Source organism: Notechis scutatus, chromosome 3, assembly GCF_049901735.1.
Source record: "Notechis scutatus isolate UNSWTSFEM ecotype Mainland chromosome 3, rNotScu1.2, whole genome shotgun sequence".
Taxonomy (NCBI): Eukaryota; Metazoa; Chordata; class Lepidosauria; order Squamata; family Elapidae; genus Notechis; species Notechis scutatus.
This window is the reverse complement of record NC_142011.1, coordinates 185,410,782-185,432,376: the sequence shown is the minus strand read 5'-3', so window position 1 is coordinate 185,432,376 and position 21,595 is coordinate 185,410,782. Positions and strand designations below refer to the sequence as shown.

Here is a 21,595-nt window from a genome sequence, read left to right as displayed (position 1 = left end):
TTTGGGTGGGGATGGAGGACATGGGACAAGAATAGGTGGGCTAGGGAAAGAAGGCACAGAGAGCATGCAAGCAGAGAATGCCAGGCAAGAGGGTGCTAGGTACACGCAAGCATGCATGTGTGCAAGTAGGAAAGAGGATGTGGGTGCATGTGAATGGGGTGCCAAGAGAGGATATTACTTGCAACCTTCCCTGCTGGTTTCCCATTGACTTTGTTAGCAGGAAGATCACAAATGGTAATCACATGACAATGGAATGCTGCAACTGGTCACAAGTTTGAGCTGGTTGCTAACTGGCCAAATTTTGTTCATGTTACCCCGGAGGCACTGCAAAACCCCAAACTTTATGGATCATTCATTGTTCAGTCAGCACCATTGTAACTTTGAATGATTGCTGAACATAATGATTGTAATTTGAGGACTATCTATAAGTCACTGACAGCCAGTTTGGTACCATGACTAAGGGATTAGAAAGATTTAGAAACCAGACAACCATGAGTTTAGTTCTGCCTTGGACACAAAACCAGCGCTCAGCCTTAAGAAGAAGGCAATGACAAAATTCTTCTGAAAAATGTTGCCATGGACTTTTTTTGTAATTACCATGAGTCAAAATTGACTCAACAGCAACAAACAAAACCTAAGTGATTACCCTTTAGAATGGTGGTTACTTCGGAAGGTGATTGTGCAAAAAAAATGATGCTGTAGTTAATGTGCTTGGTTCAGTGATAAACTCATATTGCAGGAAGAAAAGAAAATTATTTGAAAAAAAACCCTGAAGCAGCTTGTGCTATTGAGCATTATTTTTAACTCCTGGAATATTGCCTTATTGGCCAAGATTCTTAAATTAAAGATGGAACCCAAGGATTAAGAATGATTATTCTGCAAAGAACTTAAATAGTATAGCTGAAGGCATACAAATATTATAAGGTATTTACATTGATCCTTCCATTTGAGTAAGCTATTTGAGTTCCTAAAATAGTTGACACTACACTTAAATCTATAATGACTAAATAGTCCTAAATTAATTCTATTGCACTGAGTGTAATTTATAACCCAGAAAATATATTTTTGATTGTAACTTGAAATCTGATTTAAAACAGTAAGATTTTAAATCTAAATAGTTTAACAATGTAGTTTGTTTTATTCTGTAGAAATATTTCTTCCTATAAAGTAAAGCCTACCTAGATTTTAGCTCAAGTCATAGTGGCCTCAAAGAATATCCATGTGGTTTTCTTGGCAACAATACGTAAGTTGTTTGGCAATGACTTCTAGGATGTTTTTTCAACTTCCCAGATGACAGCCCTGCTTTGAGGTCCCCTATCCAAATACCAATTAGAACCAATCTAGTTTAGCTTCCAAGCCTAGCCAAGGTCAGCCAGGTGCTGCCACCTGCTGTTACGTGTTTATTTTATTTCAATTATTTAACTAAGATTAGGCTGCTTTCCAGTTACAGTCAGAAAGTGATCCTTTTAGCGCTGACACTGAACATACTTTTAGTAGAATCATTATTTAGCAAAGTTGATCATAAATATATTGCACTATACTGTACTTTAATATGTCTGTTACACACACAAAAATTACACACACTAATTAGGATCCAATACATCTGTAACTACATCTCCATGACCCAACAAGACAGCTGCACTTTTATGGGACAACGACATTTAGGAATTCCTGACAAATGCATGAGATCCGGAGCTAAAGCATTATGGGTCGAGGGGATCTAACTACAGAATGTGCTCCCTCAGGAATGCAAGTGCCTGGAATTCAAGCAATGTTAAGACATATGGCAAAATCTACCTCTTTTATAAAATTTTCTCCATCAAGAGAAATAAATTTAAATTTACAAAAATCTTTTACATTCTCTCCCAAAAGTGGCTTCTTAAAAATCAATAAAAGGCAACATGGACAAAACCTTTCATGTAAATAAATATGTAGAAAAGAAGTATTACAGAAAATGACAGAATGGCATGACAGTTTTCTCTACAAAGAACTGCGTGAAATTACAGTTGAACAAGTTGGGAGAAAACTAAGCCATCAAATCAAGGACAGTTTACCTGCCATTCTTTTTTTAAATAGCCTTGGTATTTCTCAATTGCACATTGGGTCATACACTAATCTACATAGATAAGCAAAATATTTGATTTTGCAATGAAAATTCATTTTAAAAATAATTTATTATTTGGGAATTCCTAATATTCGGATGTTTATACCATTAGGGCTTCCTTATCAAAAGGGAAATAAATAAAATATATTTCATTAAACAGTGAAGTCACTGATGGAATACAGGCTGCAAAAATATTCCATTACTTCTCTTCTGAAGCATGAATTCCCTTCCCACCAGCCTTAATCAGAGTTAACTGTTAAGTCAGTAGCAATACTATGCAACATTAAGTTTACTTGGCTATAATTCAGCAATATAAATTGCTAAAATGGACCAGGATGCTTTTTGTGATTCTGCTTTAAAATATGCTTTTAGATTTAGGATTCAGTGAAAGCCCTAAATGTAGTTTAACATTTTTTTAAATACAGAAATGGAAGCAGTGTCAGATTTTGTTTTCTTAGGTTCCAAGATCACTGCAGATGGCGACTGCAGCCATGAAATTAAAAGATGCTTGCTCTTTGGATGGAAAGCTATGGCAAACGTAGACAGCATATTAAAAAGTAGAGACATAATCTTGCCACCCAAAGTCTGTGTTGTTAAAGCTATGGTTTTCCCAGCAGTAATGTATGGGTGTGAGAGTTGAATTATAAGCAAGGCTGAGCACCGAAGAATTGATGCTTTCAAACTGTTGTTGCAGAAGATTCTTGAGAATCCCTTGGACTGCAAGGAGATCTAATCAATCAATCCTAAAGGAAATCAACCCTGAATCCTTTTGGAAGGACAGATACTGAAGCTGAAGCTCAAATAGTTTGGCCACTAAATGAGAAGACAGAACTCATTGGAAAAGACCCAGATGTTGGGAAAGATGGAAGGCAAAAGGAGAAAGGGACAGCAGAGGATGAAATGGTTAGATAGTGTCATCGACACAGTGGGCATGGATTTGGGCAAACTTCCACAGATGACAGTGGCGAGGCTGGCATGCTATGGTCTATGGGGTCACAAAGAGTCGGACATGACTTAGTGACTGAATAACAAATGACAATTCATTAGTGAGCTTAGCAGCTCAAATATAATTATCAAAATATTTAAAAATAATTCAAATAATTTTAGATAATGGGATTAACATTTATGGAGTTTAGAGGCTATTAACTACTTGGCTGTTTATATTCATTATTGAACAAAAGCCTACATTTCAGTTAGAATTTACTGAAAGTAAAATTCTGTTGTTTTTTCCCTATGCAAATACGTGAACCCATGAAATCTATCCATAGACTCCAGGTTAAGAAGCCCTGCTATAAATGATGCTCCTGATAGTAAGGAATAGAGAAACTTAATTGAGCCACTTGTTGTTGGATCATGGATGAGCAATCTTCAGAATTTTAATTTGCCGAAACAAAGGGAAGCAAAGAAACTACACATAATTCACCACAAGGGAACTAATTATATGCCTGCAATATTAAATTGAAATTTTAGTTTATCTTCTTCTTCAATTTTTTAGAATCTCTCATCATACTTCAACATCATTTGTTGGATGTTCTCCACTTTTTCATCGGTTTTCCCTATTCTTTGTTCAATGTTCTCTGTTCTTTGTTCAATGTTCTCTGTTCTTTGTTCGATGTTTTCTATTCTCTTTTCAATATTCTCTGATCTTGCTTGAATATTTTGAATTCCTTGCATAATCATCTGCAGAGTCACTTTTTCTTGTTCTTTTTCTTGCTTTAACATTGTCTGTATTGAACGTTGTCCTTCAGATGGTGGAGAGGAAGAAGTAGAAGTTGAAGAACCAGGAGCTGTAAATTTCCTACTCATTTTAAGCAATTCAAAATCTTCAGGTTCTTCTGAATATTGATAATAGATTAACGGTGGTTGAACAAGATTAAAGTGGTATGTTGAGATGGGAGATGGATAGATCAGAATTCTATCTTAGATTCCAAAACGTAGAGGAAGAAAAAGGACAAAACCTAGCTGAGATAATGATAGAAATACTGGCTGAAGCTTTGGAAATAACTCAAGAGAAGATGATGGATGGAATAGATGAGGTTTATCGAGTTTTCACAAGATATGCGATGAGAAATAGCTTACCAAGAGAAGTTCACATTAGATTTACAAAGAAAGCCATTAAAACGCAAATATTGCAAGTGGCAAAAGAGAAAACATTGAAATACAAAGACAAGGAGATTGTGGTCTTGAAACAAATACCCAGAAGAGTGAGAGAGATGAGAAGAGAATACCGATTCCTGACTAAAATGCTACTTAAAAAAGAGGTGAATTATAGATGGCGGATTCCAGAAGGTTTAATGTTCCCATGGCAAGAACAGAGACATAGAATTGACTCAATTGAGAAAGCGGAATTATTTTATACAGAATGTTTTGGAAGGAAAGAGGAAGAGGCAGAAAAAGAGATTTCATTAATTGAATTCCAAGAGGACTGCCAAATGGCGACTGAAAAAGAAGGCGCGGTAGGTGGAAAGGTGGAAGCCAAAGAACAACGTGAATTAAGATCTACAAGAGCTGCTAAACCTAACTATAAAATATAACCATGGAAGAGAAAAAAATGATTACAATTAATATAAATGGACTTAACTCAGCTGTTAAAAGAAGGAAAACCTTTCATAAATTGGAGAAATTAAAATTTGATATAATCTGTCTACAAGAAGTACATATTAAAAAACAATATGAACAATTGTTGGTACAGCCAAAATTAGGGAAAATATTTACTTCCTTGACCCATTGTAAGAAAAGATGAGTGGTTTTATATATTAAAGAGACCACCCCAGCAAAATTGATCTATACTGATAATGATGGAAGAATACTAATGGTGGAAATAATGGACAATAATATGAAAACACTCCTGATTGCAATTTATGCTCCGAATGACAAACAAGAAGAATTCTACAAAAAACTACATATGAAAATAATTGAACTGGACTATGCTAATATAGTTATGATGGGAGATTTTAATGGAATTGTAGACAACAAATTGGACTATACAGCACAGAAAACAACAAAGCAAAACAGAAAGACTCTCCCTAAATCTTTTTTTTGAATGGTAGATGAAATAAACTTAAAAGATACATGGAGAGAAAGAAATGCTAAAACTAAACAATATACCTTCTATTCAAATAGACACTTATCATGGTCCAGAATAGATATGATATGGATGTCAACAGAATTAATGTCTAACATTCAAGAAATAAATATTGAAACAAGTACTTGGGCAGATCACAATCCAATGACAATTAAATAGAAAGGACAAAAAAGAAGATCTAGATGGATGTTAAATAATACTATTTTAAAGGAAAAAGACTTCACACAGTGGATGGAGAAAGAATTGGCCTTTTTCTTTAGAGAAAACAAAAAAGAAGATACATCAATTCAGAATGTATGGGATACAATGAAGGCATATGATAGAGGCTTGATAATAGACTATACAAGGAAAAGGAATACTATGAAAAGGCTAGCCTCTAAGGCCCTAGAGGATGAGCATAAAAGACTTGAAAAAGAGCTACAGAAAATGCCACAGAAAAAGGACATCAAGCTAAAAATGGATATAATTAAACACAAAATGGGTCAAATAGAAAAAGAAGAATTAGCACAGAAAATTAAAGGTGCTAAACAGAACTACTTTGAAGATGCAAACAAACCAGGTAGATGGTTAGCATACAAATTGAGAAAGGAGAAAGAATCAAGGAAAATATTGCAATTAATAGATGACCAAGGCCAAGTTTGCCATGGTAGCAAAGAGAAGAAGGAAATCATTCGAGACTTCTATGGGAAATTATATATGCAAGAGAATATTGATGAAGAAAGAGTCAAGCAGCACTTACAGAATGCTAATTTACCTCAGATACCTAAAGAGACTGAAAAAATGTTAGAAAGCAATATAACAATGATGGAGTTAACTGAAGCACTCAAGAAGCAAAATAATGGAAAGGCATCAGGCCCAGATGGACTTCCGGCAGAATTTTATAAAACGTTACAAGAATCGCTGAGCCTTCCATTGCTAGAAGTTATGAATGAAGTTATGTTAAAGAAGAAGATACCTAAATCATGGTCAGAAGCCTATATTACACTTATTCCAAAAGAGGAGGCCGACCCATTACAAATTAAGAACTATAGACCCATTTCTCTACTAAATGCAGATTACAAAATCTTTGCTTCAATATTGGCAGAAAGACTTAAAAAATATTTAAATAATTTTATTCATCCTGATCAAAATGGATTTTTACCAAAAAGACAAATTAAAGACAATATGAGAGTAATCTTGGACACCTTGGAATACTACGAGGCACATCCTGAAAAACAAATGGCTCTGATATGTCTAGATGCACAGAAGGCATTTGATAATGTGAATTGGCGATTCATGTTATTACTGTTGGAACAGATGGGTTTTGCTAGAAAATTTATTCAAGCAATAGAAGCTATATACTATAAGCAAACGGCAAAGGTAATGATAGAGGGAGAACTGACAGACTCTATTAATATAAGAAAAGGAACAAGACAAGGGTGCCCACTATCACCTTTGTTGTTTGTGTTAACTTTGGAAGTGTTAAACAGAAATATTAGAGATGAAAAGAATATAAAAGGAATGAAAATCAAAAAGGAAGAATTTAAGCTGCAAGCATTTGCGGATGATCTGGTTTTCATTTTAGAAGACCCTTTAGAAACAGCATCAAAATTGATAGAAAAGATAGAGACATATGGAAAGGTGGCTGGTTTGAAAATAAATAAAGATACGACAAAGATTTTGACAAAGAATATGCTATTAAGACAAAAGGAAGAACTGGCAGACCTATTGAAAATTCAAGTCATGAATAAGATCAAGTACTTGGGGATATATTTGACAGCAAGATGTAGTACATTAAAAGAGAATAATTATATTAAACTTAAACAGCAGATAGTGCTAGATTTGGCAAAATGGGAAAACTTACAACTCTCACTAATAGGGAGAATCTCAACAATCAAGATGAATATATTACCCAGAATTTTATATTTGTTTCAAACAATTCCAATTAGGCTTGGAAAAGACTACTTTGAAGATTTAAATAAAATTGTGTTGAAATATATATGGCAAGGTAAGAAAGCGAGAATAAAGTTAAAACTTTTGCAAGATGCTAGAATAAGAGGAGGATTTGGTTTGCCTAATTGGGAATTGTACTACCAAGCTACAAATCTGATGTGGGTTAAGGAATGGATAACACTAAGAAATGCTAGATTGTTGACATTAGAAGGACATGATTTGTTGTTGGGGTGGCATGCTTTTCTATGGTATAAAGGAACTAAAACACAGGGGTATTTTAGAAGACATTATATACGGGAGTCTCTGTGGTTAAACTGGGAGAAGATTAAAAGACAATGTTATTTGAAAATTCCAGTCTGGTTATCGACTATTGAAGCATTCTCGTATCCTATAATATACAAAAAGGAACAAACAGTTAGTTATGGTAAAATACTGAATGAAAAGGGTGAACTTAAATCTATGCAAAAACTAGAGGAACAAGGTATAAAGATGAATTGGTTTTCATATGCGCAAATACATTCAAGGTATGATAAAGATTCTAAAACAGAAGGTTTCTATGATAAACTGACCGACTTAGATAAGATTTTGACAGGTACTGATGAAAAGGTGATTAAAAAATTGTATGGATATCTATTAGAAATTAAACTAGAAGAAGAACAAGTTAAAGAAACTATGATTGCTTGGGGGAAGAATTTTGGATATGGGATTGATTTAGAGAAATGGTAAAAATTGTGGTCTCAAAATTATAAAATGACAATGTCAACAGCATATAAAGAAAATTTGTATAAGATGTTTTACAGGTGGCATTTTCCCCCAACAAGAATAGCAAGAATGTTCAAGAATAAATCCGAAAAATGTTGGAAATGTCATCAGACACCTGGCTCATATTACCATATGTGGTGGACTTGTGTGGATGCTAAAAAATACTGGACTAAAATCCACATGTGGTTGGAAAAAATGACGAAAAAACATATAGACTTGAAGCCAGAGATATTTTTATTGGGAATTTTACCTGAAATATATAGTAAAGACTTGAAATACTTGTAAATGTATTAACAGCGGCTAGGATTGTATTTGCTAAAAACTGGAAAAATGAGAAAATACCATCACAGGAGGAAATCATTAAAAAAATATTGAAATGTGCTGAAATGAGTAGATTGACATTTGAAATTAGAGAACAAGAGGATAAACAATTTTATAAAATTTGGGATCTTTTCTATCAATGGTTAGACAATAAAGTACAGTAATGAAATATGTAGATTTTTAGAAAATAATAAATATATAAAGATGTACTTCTTTCTTATTATATCTACAAAATGATTTTAGGATAGATTTGGGATGATAATATGAACTGTTATAAAATAAATTAAGTAAATTATGGTTATCTTGTAAAACATGAATAAATAAAAGTATAGTGAAATGATTGATTAATAATGATACTAAGGTATTTAATTTTTGATTGACAATATGAGATTATATGTAATGTAATTGTAATTGAAGACTACGAAATGGAAGCACAAAACAATTTGTAAACCAACCGGCACACTGTACACCTATGGAAGATAGCTTGATGTTTTTATGTTTTGTTTGTTTATGTTTGTTTTTAAAAACTAATAAAATTTTTAAAAATTGAATTTTTAGTTCACCATATTTTTAACATAATAAAAAGATAAAAACAGAATAATTGACTTCAAAATTCCTCTTGTAATTGCCACACATTAAAAAAAAGATATTTACAGTATACACATGACTACATTGCTATTAGTACAGGTATCATAGCAGTACAATCTTTGTTTACTAGGCTAAACAAGTAATTTAAATCAGATCATGCCAAATATGATAAGGCATAAGACTTGTTTAAAAATTAACATAACCAAAATATATTGTTCCAAAAGTCCAGAAGGCTTTCTTTTATCTGCTTTCATGCTGCTCTTAAGATATGTAATTTCCTCACTTTTAAAAGTGAAGTCACATTCCTGAAAAATTTAATTTTCACATGTGTTTCAAATTTTGTTTCTAAAGACCTAAACATATAATTATACTTTGAATTAGGCTTTTTTTCCCCCTTTTTCCTCGTTTAATTTTGTTTGGTTTCTGCTGTTGATTTTGTTTGTTTTTCTTTTCTTGGATCATATTTTATGCCACTTTTAGTTGTCTACTGTAAATCTACTCTAAAAGACAATCTTTTTCTTCTATAGAATGTTTTACACATTCTTGATACATGTCTGAGTAATCCTTTTCTTTCATCTGAAAACATTCTCCAGTTATTATGTTTTGATCATTGTTATCTTCAAATTTTAAGTTTACTGGCTTACAAGTTCTGTGCGTACCTAGAAATAGAAAACATAGGTACTGTTTTTACAATTTACTTGTTCCTGCTTTTTAAATGTTCTTTAAAGAATTAATGTTTTTTTGTCATTCATTCAGAAAATTTTGATTATTGGATAGAGTAAAATAAAATAAATAGCACTAAATAATTCTCACAATAATGGAAATATTGGAGACATATGCAGGGCCTTGTAAAATGCTACAAGAGCCAAGGGCAGAAAAGACTTACTTTCTGCATCCCACCAGGTGGCATTCTTTATATTATTCATTCTTACATATCCATATTTTGGCCAACAAGGTATATAAGCAGGAAATTACTGTAAGCTTTTAACCAAAAGATGTATCAAATTATATATAACTTTTATTTTAAAGATTTATTTCAATTCGTCAATATTCTTTTCTGAAACACACAATTCAAAATGGAAATAGTTAAAAAGTTTTTATTTGTGACTGTATATATTGTTATTCTGTCTCCAAGCAATTCCTTTTAAAGTGTACTTATATTTGATACATGTCCTCTTAGTAACAGAAATTGATGGACATAGGAAGATGGGCTTTTTTTTCAGCCACTTGATGGATTATGGCATTATTTTGATTGGATTTAAAGTGAAGGCTTTTTTTCCTTTTAATCTTTAATAATTGCCTATTATAAAATTGTCACATTGTATAATGAGAAACTATACATATACAAAAAGCAATTTATAAATATATTCATCCTACTTTTGCAAAATCTACTATTTTCAATTTGTTTCTCAGCGCAATATTAGTAACCAAGATAAAATACAAGGATTTAAAAAATGTAACAGTTTATAGATTAAAAAACTAATCATATAATCTACAATAACTAACATCAATACAGATTTGATCAGATGGCATATTCTGTCAGGACAAGGAGCTATATATCACCTAAATGTACAAATTACTTTAAAACGTATCATCTTCTACAGTATTAATAGGATATCAAAAGAAATAAGCTCTTAAAGATATATATGGAGCAGTTTAGAGAGAAAGGTTGGAAGCTAATTACCTAAATTCCTTAAACTTCTAAATAGAAATGAAAAGAAAAGAAGAAATGATTGCAAAAAATATAAATGAAAGCAAAGATAAATCCTATCATTGGCACAAGTCCAATGTTACTCTCCACGGGTCTGCATGCTATGGAATAATTTGTCCAAATGTCAGTTGTAATTTTCAAAATGCCTTTCTTGCCATAGATTCTTAAACATCTGTAACAAATACTTGTTTTGAGAGTGCTTTACATTTGTGACATTTGACCTTTTGCTATATGCCCCACAAAATTCAAGTTTCAAATACCACGCAAGCAGGAAACCTGATCATTCCAGCAGTAGCCATCTGCATGGTCCAATATCAAATATTAGTTCTGGGTTGCACAGTGTCATGTGTTACAAATCTGTTTCTGCAGCTTCTATAATTAGTTGTAATTTGCTGCTTCTAAAATGTGTTTCTTATGGGACATCTGGCCTCAAAACTTCTACCTTAGCACCGTAAAAAAAATACTTAGTGTTCTGGATGTTTTATTTTTAAAAAATATAAAGTAATACATGGGTGGCATAACTAGGACCAGGCTTCTTTAAAAAAACAAGGTTTTCATTATAGTATATATTTTAAAAATACAAATATACAAAAATAAGCAACATTATATTAAGAAGAGTAACGATGCACTTCTGCATTCTTTATCTTGAGAAAATCCTTATTTTTCAATAAACATAGATTATATTGCAAGGCATTCTATACAGAGCTTAGGTTCTCTTGTACATTTTACAAGATGATCATAGAAATGTAACAAGAATGATTATTGAAGGAAAATAAATAGGCTTAAAATATAGGTTATCACTCTCGGGAGCCAATGCTTAAATAACATCCCTACAAGTGACAAATAAATATAAATCATCTAAAAGAGAAAGAACAAAATATATTTGTAAGAAACTATATACATACATGTCCATCACTCTATTCTCTTTGGTTGTACATTTTGCTTCCATCACTTCATATTCCACTTCATATATTGCCTGCCATTATTTAATCTTCTTTAACCTCTTTCCAGCTGTATTTTTCATTATTTCCTTTCTTCTTAACCTTTCATTATAACTTAATAATTCAAACCTCATTTATTGTCTTTGTATGACCAAATCTTCTCAACCCCTTTCTTATTGATAAGTCAACTGTATTCAATTCATGTTCATTACACACCCATTCTTCCTTGACCTTAACTCTTCTTGTTTTACCACACACAATTTAAGTAACTTATTCCCATTGAATTCAATTTATTTTTACATTTCTTCTGTCATCTCCAACTATTGCTCCTATATAACATGGTGCCAATTATCACCTATGGCCAGGGCCAAGTTACTTGTAGGACCATATACCTGCAAGAGACATTATCATTGTATGAGATGGTATGAAATATTCTTATCTGATGGAACTTAAAAGGTGTGTCTTCTCTGTTGTAACATTCATGCTTTGGAACAGCATTCATTACCCAACAAGATTCAGATGGCCCCAATCCTGTTGCCTCCAGTAAGACCTTGAAGACATGGCTTCCCCCCAGGCAATGATCCAGGCTATTGTAAAGGCTGGAAATTGAATGACTGTGACTTGTTTATGTTATGCTTTTCTTCTTGTTGTCTTTATCTTTTTGATTAGGGGTTTTGGTTTTAATCCTGCTTTAACAACCAGAGTTACAATGTGCAAATTGTGTAGCCAAATAAATAACCAACAGTACAAAAGCATACTCTTATGCGTCTTTTTTGTTATTTCTGCTTCTCTTAATATTATTTCTTCACACTACTCTCCAATCTGCATTTGTAGATATAATGTCTATATTCATTTTCTTACATTTAATGAACTTTCTACCCAGGCATACAAAATCTACTTCCTCCAGTTTTTTTGCTATTTAGGTATAATTTGCAATCCTTCTTCCCTATCAAACCAACCGTTTCTCTCTTTAAAATATTAATTTTCACATCCATTCATTGCATCATACGATCTGTCTATGGTAACATTTGTTATAATTTGGGTCCTTAGCCAAACCAAAATTCATCTGCATATAAAAGTACACATGCATTCATAATTAACAAATTATCATTAGTCAAAACTCATTAGTCAATACAAGCCAATTAATAAAACTCATTAGTCAATACAAGCTCGCTTTATATGTTTATCCATAAATTTATTAAATAACCAAGGGGAACATTAAGATTGGATAATAAGTCTCTCTTTTATTAACATGGTAACAGAGATTCCTGAGATACACCTATCTGGCATAGAGGACAGCAACAAAATATTTTCCAAATCAGAAAATGCTGTTGGCAACAAAACCAATGCATCTTTTATGGACACCCTAGAGTTTTGTTGAGAGAGATGCTAAGGCAGCCTTCCACAAAGAGGGTTCATACATACATAAATCCCTTACCTGTAATTATACCACATATAGACTCCAGGTTCCTCTGTTTAAAGGAAACAGAAAAAGTCTAACACATGGGGTGTCAAACTTGATTTCATTGAGAGCCGCATCAGGGTTGTGTTTGACCTTGTGGGGGGTTGGGGGGGCATGACGTCACTTGTGTCGGAAGCACCTGTGGTGGCCTGAGTGTTCTGCCAGCAAAACAGGCTCCCGAGCTCTGTTTTCGGCTCTGATGGTCTCTTGCAACCCTCTGCCAGCAAAAACGGAGCTTGGGGGGGGCGCATGTAGCCCTCACGAGCTCCATTTTCTTGGCAGAGGCACCGTGGGCCGGTCCTTCGCTATTTCCAGGGCCAGATCTAAGCACTCCATAGGCTGTATCCGGTCCCCAGGCCTTGAGTTTGACACCCGATTTAGAATATTACAAAATATGTAGCAGGACAGAACAAGATCAAACTTCGTTCTTTTTTCTGTTCCCAATGGTGGCCAGCTGCTGGATCATAACAAAGCATGAAAGTTATGGCCTTTTTAGCCCTAGATGGATTTAAGTTTTATACCACACTGAAACGTATTGTTCAAATGTGAAAACTGATTCTTTGGCCAACAAGCTGTAGAGGCCAACCAGTAATAGAGGTATAATTGATAAATTAAAGAAAAATCTTATAAAAGCAGTTTGCCTTTAGCAAATTTTAGGGCAGTAAATTCCATTTAGTTAGTTTCACAAAGACATTTTTCATTAATTTACTCCCTTCAGTTTCTGCAAATATGATGCATGTAGGCAGGGAACCAGAAGATGATTCAGAATATGCTCCTTAAGCAAACTTTGGACCAGGAGCAGCAAATCTGGAAAATTAAGTGCTGGTATCCTTGACTTGTGACTGGTCACTTAGCCCTATCCCCCCACCTTGTGGTCACATGATCTCATTTGGAGCATTCAGGAAAAATGGTTCAGGAATTTGAAACTTGATTTCACTATAAGTAGAGCTTAATCTGACATATAGCAATTGCTGAAATTCTTTCATAATGAATACAGTTTTGCAATAAACTTATCAACATTTGAATCCTTAAATCTCTGCTTGTGACATTTCCAATTGTGGTGTTTGCCAAGAAAACCTTGACAACTCAAGTTTCACATGCTTCCTAACCATTATGTTCAACATCAAATCAGAATATCCAGTTACTAGACTATAAATTCCAAGTCAAGAAGATTTACATGGAATTCAAGCAATGGTACAAAAGGATCAAATGATATTAAATCAAAGATGCTACTTCTGTATATTTTCCTAACAAATAAAGAGATCCAGAGCACTTGCTGGTTAAAACTGAAAGAATTAGACTGGTCATGTCATCCTCAATCCCCAACCTATCTCCAGTTCAGCAAAAAAGAGGTATCAACAGCTTTGAGGGAAAACATAATTTCCCTGAACTTTCAATCATAATTTCACAAAAATTATAAAGCGTTTTCTAAAATTCTACACATAACATTAACACAAAATACTTTTAATAACAACTAACAATGTTAAGATGTTATATGACTCAGTTCACACTGTCTTATTTTATTTAGGCTTGCCAGTTATTACCTGAACTCCGTCCTTTAACTTCAAGATGCACTCCATTGTATTGATTGTAATCACGACTGGTTCTGAACCAAGTTTTGTCCATGGTACATGAATACGCAGTTCATGAATGTGTCCACTTAAAAAGGTAAACGGCAATTTCAGCTCCTTGAAAATAAAGTACATGAGATGACTGAGTTAGCTATTACAAACTAATTTAAATGAAATGAGTTGCTTGAACACCTACTTACAATTATCAAAACTTAGTTCAGCTTATTTCTTTTTTAACAGCTAACAATATTCGCACATGCCAAATAATTTGCTACAATATGTTTTCCCATTCAAAATAAAGAACAGGATTCCAGAGAATTCACAATTCCACTGATCGTTTCGATTTTATAATTGAAACTTGAAGATTTGACAGTAAAAATAAATAGCTTACAAAATATGAAATATATTAATTATGAACAGCTACCATGATTTTGCTGATGAATGGCTATTAAAATACTTACAGAATCTTTCAGAAAATAATCCCATTTAATGTAATCTTTCAAGAATTTTAGAATAATATGTTAGACATTCTACGTAGGCACAAGGAACTACAAACCACAACTCATCTCTCAATATATGATATTTGCTCTAAAGCATAAATTCATATATCTATGGATCTGCATTCTTTGCTGGACTGAGAGCCTAAATAAAGACATAGAAAAGCACCATTTCTGTCTTATTGATATCGTCCCTATGAGAAATGAGATTTCTACATGAGAGCTAAATTCTCAGAAGTATAAGATATACTGATAAAGCAAAATGTATGTGTATGCCAAAGAAGAAAATACATTTACTAAAACAACTGAAGAACTACCATTTCTCAGTATTAATAATTAAACATGAAATAGTAAATATAACCCAGCAATTAAAGCTGACAACCCAGACAATAAGTTATATTTGTAATTGCAATTTTAATCTACAATATATTATGTGAGATGTTTATGCTGTTCTTGCTGACTTATGAAAACTTCTGAATTTATAGCAAATTGCTTGATAACCACCATTGATTCAAATGTAAGTTTTAACAATAACCAGTTCAAATCAGCAATGAAAAATAAATGTTAGTAGCTAAAGTACTTTACAGTAGTGGTCACCAACCGATGGGCCGGGAACCACTGGTGGTCCATGAGAAAATTTTGATGGTCCGCAGAGTAATGTCCCCCCCAAAACACTTAATCCAGGCTGTGAGGCAACACAAGGCTGCGCCACTCACATGGCCCGCCCACCTGCTGTCCTTCCCCCTTCAGCTGAGCGCAAACCTTATCTTGAGTAGAGCCACGCAAGCTGGAACTGGAAGGTAAGACCAACAGCAGGGGAGGGAAATCCGCCCGAGGTGGCTTGCTGACGTTGGTGGGAAAGTCGCTCCCATATTCCAGGGCTGCAGTAGTCATAAGACTGGCCCTTTGGTCATTCTGGAGCAGCTCCTCCAGTCCATGGCAGGCCGGTGCACCCGGGTGAAGGAGCAGCTGCTCCAGGATAACCAAAGTCAGTATTCTTGTAGACAGTAGTCCTGTGACTACTGCAGCTCTGAACTATGGGACTGACTTTTCCACCGACATTAGCAAGCCACCGTCAGTCAAAATTCATATTAGTGGTCCGCGGGATTTAAAATTATGAGTTTGGTGGTCCATGAGGTCCAAAAGGTTGGCGACCCCTGCTTTACAATAAAGTACTTTACAATATAGCTTCAATGTACAAAATGTTAATTTAGAATATTTTAACAGAATTAGGTTTTAAAAGTTACATAGTATTTGACATTATCAAAGAAAGCTTATTTATTCATATATTATAAGCCTATTTCAATATTTTGATAATTTGCTTAATTTAATTGAAATCCTTCCAAAATTATTGCATGTATTTAGATACGTACAGTATTTATCAACATAACAAAGACACCTGAAATATTAAATTATATCATATAGTTATTATATATAATATATATATTGTAATATAATATTCTCAGACTATTATAATTAAGAATAACTTAGTTTAGGATAAAGTTTTATTTAAGATTTAATCAAAATAATTACAATAACAACATACCTGCTCAAGAACATCAAGTTTTAGTTCAAGTTTGCTGAGAACTACATCTCCTCCCCAGAGTGACAGCTGTAAATCGGAGGGCTTCAAATTCTTGATATAACGATTCACATAACTCATTAGAATTGGAGTTACATAGGATTCCAGCATTGTGCCTTTATTCACAAGAGCCTTTTAAGAAAACATTATAACTTTAGTATACATAATAATTTAGGATTAGCTATGGTTCACAAGTATTAAACAAAAGCTCATGGATTTAAATGCTATACTGTATTCGAACACTTTGAATCAATGTATATTTACCTGAAAATGTAATGCAATATATAAGTAGGTATTAAAAAGTAGAAGTAAATCCAAGGAAATCTGTGGCTTTTATTATCAGCTAAATGATAGTAAAGATATTGCTATTATATGTATATATCCAGCACACAACAACTATATTTACTATAACAAAACCTCCTTCCCTTTGAACCCCCCCTCCATTACATGCATGTCTGTGTTTGTGTATACATACACCCACACATACACAATCATATCCATCAAACAATGACTTTTAGGAAATGAGGCTGAAATTAAAAGGATTGCAACCAGCATGATGTCTTCTTCCACACATCATGTTAAGCCAAAACTAAATTTCTGCATTTTGGTTATGTTTTTTAACTCAGTCAATGATTTAACTCTTTAACTTGGAGTGAAATGTGCAGCAAATTAAATGTTAGTACTTTGTGTAACCTGTTTGCTCTTAGGCAACAATACAAGTAGACTTTAAGTGCAAAATACAATAGGGCATCAATACTGATGTATTTTGAATAAATGTGTATTCTACACATAAATGATCATAATCTTGTCTGAATGCAAGAAAGCAAATATTTAAAGAAATACTGTAAAATATATAACTTTACCAGTAACACTACTGCCCCAGTTGTGTCTGTCCAAAACAAAAGTTTCCACTATGTGCATCGTCTGTTTCACTTGTCGCAATGTCATAACATGACTTAGCAATACCTTTCAAGTCACTTAACCGCAGCTTGTCAAGAAACAAAACCTACCCACACTTCATCCATAATTTATATTTTTACGGTCCACGACAACAGAACATTCCTCATTAAAGCGGCAATATATTCTCAGACGTTCCCAGTGCACAGAAGAAAACATGCAAACCACCTTGTACCTTTCAAGGACTGGCTTCCACGCGAACCCCGAAATTCGGCGTCGCCCCCCGAAGCAGGTCCCAGAAACTGCAGCTTTGTATTTCTGGGGATGAGACCCCTCACCCCACGCCTCTTTCCCGTTGAACTTCGAGCCTGACACGCGTCCGGATGCGTGTTCCTGCTTGGCGTCTTCACATCTGTCTCCTGAGTAAGTCTCTGCCCAAGCAGCCTCCGGCTCTTCTTCTGCCCGCCGAGTCCGTTTCCGCATCAGCCCTCCATGGTCAAAAGCCGCTCTTCCCAGGCGCCTCACAAACCGCAGAGCTCCGGGCCACCCGCCGCCGAGACCCTCATTTTCAGGGTCAGCCCAACAGAAAGGCGCCGCCGAGGGTCAAAGGGGCTGCGCTCTCCAAACCCGCCGGGACACTTCCGGGTTCCACGACAACTGGTGTTCCCCTTAAAGCTGCCCCTCGCCGTCTGAGGGACAGTTTCGCGGTGACACCATCCGGCGGAAAGCATCCCGGAGGGCGAAAAGAGGGAAAGCGGGCGGGAGCCGCTTGCGCTCGTAGCTCGAGAAGTCGCGCGGGAAGCCCCTCGCTTTCTATGTTTGCAGCGTGTGTTCCAAGTTCAGACGATACACGGAGTTTGGAGCAGGGTTTCCCGGAGAAGGAACAGGCCAAGTTTTTCTTCCCTAGCGGTGCTTCTGATTCCGGCATTCTTCATGAAGGTTGCAATGGAGCAAGAGAATCCAATGCGCGGGGAGGGGTGGGGGAGGACCAGGACCCAGGGAAAGGGAAAAATGAGCGGGTCTGACTCCTCCGCCTCTTCTGGTGACCTGCATTTTAAAGCACCGCCGGCTCGATAACTGAATGTGTGTCCCACGTTTTGTGAGGACCCAGAGGATTAGGGCCAATGACGACGTGGATGTCGGTCTCGGGAGCATTGACCCAACCACAGCTTCGCTTCTATGTTTGACGTGGAGAGATGGCAGGAGACTAGGATTTCTCTGCTGTTGAAGTGTTAACTGCCTTTGCAATTGGCATCAAATGTAACAGCTACGTGGACAATTTAGCTTGCTTTTGTTTTGACTCATTGCTGAAGGATGCTGTCCCGATTCTGTTCGACACACTTAGCAAGAGAAACAGTCCCTGGGGCACATCCTGCGGAAGGAACGGGCTAGGTCTGATTGCAGGATTCCCTTGTCATCTCTGTTTGTAGCTTAGAGTCAAATAAAGTTTAAAAGAACCAAAGTCACAAAGGGAAATAAGTCACAAGCACTACTTTTATTTAGAAACTGGACAAAGTTGGCAATGTATGCTGGCTGGGGAATTCTAGAAGTTGAAGTCCACATCTCTTAAAGTTGCCTACTTTAAAATACATTGATTTAGAATTTCTTTCCCATTCTTGTACTTGCAATAGATCCTGCTTTCAAGATTCCTCAGTTTTCTTTGGGGAGAAGGTGGAGGTGGCAGATCCTGCCGTTTCATCAGGTGTTGCCATTATACCGCTTGTTTATTTCAAGCCCCATTGACTATAAAAGAGGACCTGACCTGGGGCACTTATATTGCAGCACTGGTCAAAAGGGTCCAGCAGAGATTATACTACCTGAGACTTCTAGGGAAACAACAACTGAATGAAAAACTGCTGGTGACCTTCTACCGCTGCACCATAGAGAGTATTTTAACTTACTGCACCTCTGTATGGTTTGCCAATTGCACAGTGGCAGATAGGAAAGCACTCCAGAGGGTTAATATTGCCCAGAGGATCATTGGTTGCCCTCTCTCCTCTTTGAAAAAGCTTTATAGCTCCTGCTGCCTTAAGAAAGTTCAAAACGTTCTTAAAGTTCCATCTCATCCTTTTTTTGAACTATTACCATCTGGCAGATGATACAGGATAATAAAAACAAGGACAAATAGGCAGTAACTCTATTGAATTCTACTGTATATTGCAATATTCAGGGGTTTTCAATTCAATTGTATAGAATGTGAAGGATATGTGTTTCTGTTTTATTTTTATAGTTATAATGTACACTGAAAATGGCATTTAATTTCGTTGTACAAGGTGCAATGACAATAAAGTAAACTAAATATTGTTGTTGCCACTTTGTCCAGTTTTAGAGAAAATGAAGGCAAGGAAGGCTGATCTGAATCAGTGTATCCACAGGGGGGGAAATAAAGTCTATAGTGAAATGTGTGCAATGATGAAAATCTTGCAACATACTTACTTGCATCAGACATTGGGGTGCAATATGTATTTGGCAGTATGACACCTCTAAACGGATGTCATTTTTGTGTCATTGTGGCTTTCTGTGGGCAGAGCCTAACTGGACATCAGTAATGGGGGAGGAGTGAGGGTGTGTGAAAATACCATAATCTCAGATGTAAGGATTGGTTCATATAACATGATTAACCAAAATGTAGTATCTTTGGTTTTGGCTTACCATGCAAAGCAAGTCATGGTTTGGCTTGATGTTATATGAATGCAGCCTAAATATTTGTTAAAATGCTACCTTTACCTTACCATTTCATCCTACAGTGTTGTATAAAATATGATTTTCTATGACCTTGTATCTCAAAGAAGAGACAATAAAAAAATTTCAAATGCAAACAACCAAGGTCTAAAAAAAACTTGTTGCGAAAAACAAAACACTTTCCAAAGGCATTTCTAATGAAGAGAGAAAAATTATGTTAATTTGACAAAACTCCCAAATGAAGTTTTATAACAATAAATATTAAGAACTTCCTGACTTCTAAATTTTAAATCTTTAAGGTTAGATGTCTAAGCCTCAGCAATTTTAAGATGTGTGGACTTTAACTTCCATGCTTTCTGGGAGTTGAAACCCACACATCTTAAAATTGCTGAGGCTGAGAAAATTGGGTTAGACTAAGCATATTTCTTCACCAGAGCAAAATGTGCTAGAAGGAACTATAATTGGCATCAAGCAAGAGTTTAAATCTGAAGTATTTTCCCAGTTTAAATTTATTTATATTTTATATTAGTAAACCATCCATCTCCTTCAAAGAGAGGCTCTGGACAGTGATAACTAACTTATTTCTTTACCTTAATAGTAAGCATTTAAAAAATATTGCTTAGATTAGGTGGTGTTGTTCATTAATATATTTTTTCTACATTTTTATAATTCAGGATAACTATTTGATTGGTTATTGTTATAATAGAACCAAGAGCGCCACCACTTAACAAAAATCTCCAAAATGACTTGCATTTGGGTTCCTAATCTATTTTGCTATTTTTCATGGTAAAGTCTATTTCAGAATGTAACTTCAAAGAAGCATAATTATCCTTCAACAGACATTTCGTGGCAGATTATTAGTGGAATTCAAAAATCATTTGTCTTATTCAACAATTTATAAATCGACTGACTTCTCACATGCCCCTACCCATGAAGAAGTTATAATGGTTGGGTTCACACAACATCCTAAATAATAAACTAGGAATAGACAATATAATATCTGGAATCATGGATGGGAGTTTTGGAATCTCATCTTTTCCAAAAGTCTATGTTACATTCATAATTTTATTCTCCGTGAATCTCACTTGTCCCTTTTTAAAACCATTGAAGTTGGCTGCCATTAGCAAAATCAAATGTTGAACTTATTAAGCAAACTCACTGTTCTGGCATTTTTTTGTGAAAAACTCAAAGTAAATGCTGATTTTTGACAGTACACAATCACATGACCATAAAAGATTACAAATATCTTTAAATACAGACCAGTTGCTGAGCATTTAAAATGAAATTATGCGACCACAAGGAAGGTTGGCCATCCAAACTTCAAATCCAAGTCTTTTGGGGAAGTTCTGTGGTAACTTTAAACAGTCACTAAGCAATTGATCATTAAGTAAGAACTACCTGTACTGCTATCATGTTACTCCTTTGTTCCAGAACCTCAACAGCTGTAGCTTTTCATTATA

General features: G+C 34.9%; 1 protein-coding gene across 5 annotated transcripts in view; it reads right to left on the bottom strand.

The window, feature by feature from the left end:
• Window positions 1-18,124, bottom strand: part of VPS13B (vacuolar protein sorting 13 homolog B) — a 319,343-nt gene extending 301,219 nt beyond the window's left edge. For 2 of the 5 annotated variants that reach the window (XM_026690439.2, XM_026690425.2), the window contains exons 1-3: window positions 17,689-18,124; window positions 16,521-16,688; window positions 14,451-14,594 (exon numbers count right to left, since the gene is read on the bottom strand). In XM_026690439.2, coding sequence (XP_026546224.2) covers window positions 14,451-14,594; window positions 16,521-16,667 — 291 coding nt within the window. In that variant the 5' untranslated portion in view covers window positions 16,668-16,688; window positions 17,689-18,124. Of the gene's footprint in view, window positions 1-14,450; window positions 14,595-16,520; window positions 16,689-17,681 lie in introns of all 5 variants that reach the window. The other 3 variants (XM_087962041.1, XM_087962042.1, XM_087962043.1) reach the window with 2 other exon arrangements.
• Between the last annotated feature and the right edge of the window lie 3,471 nt (window positions 18,125-21,595).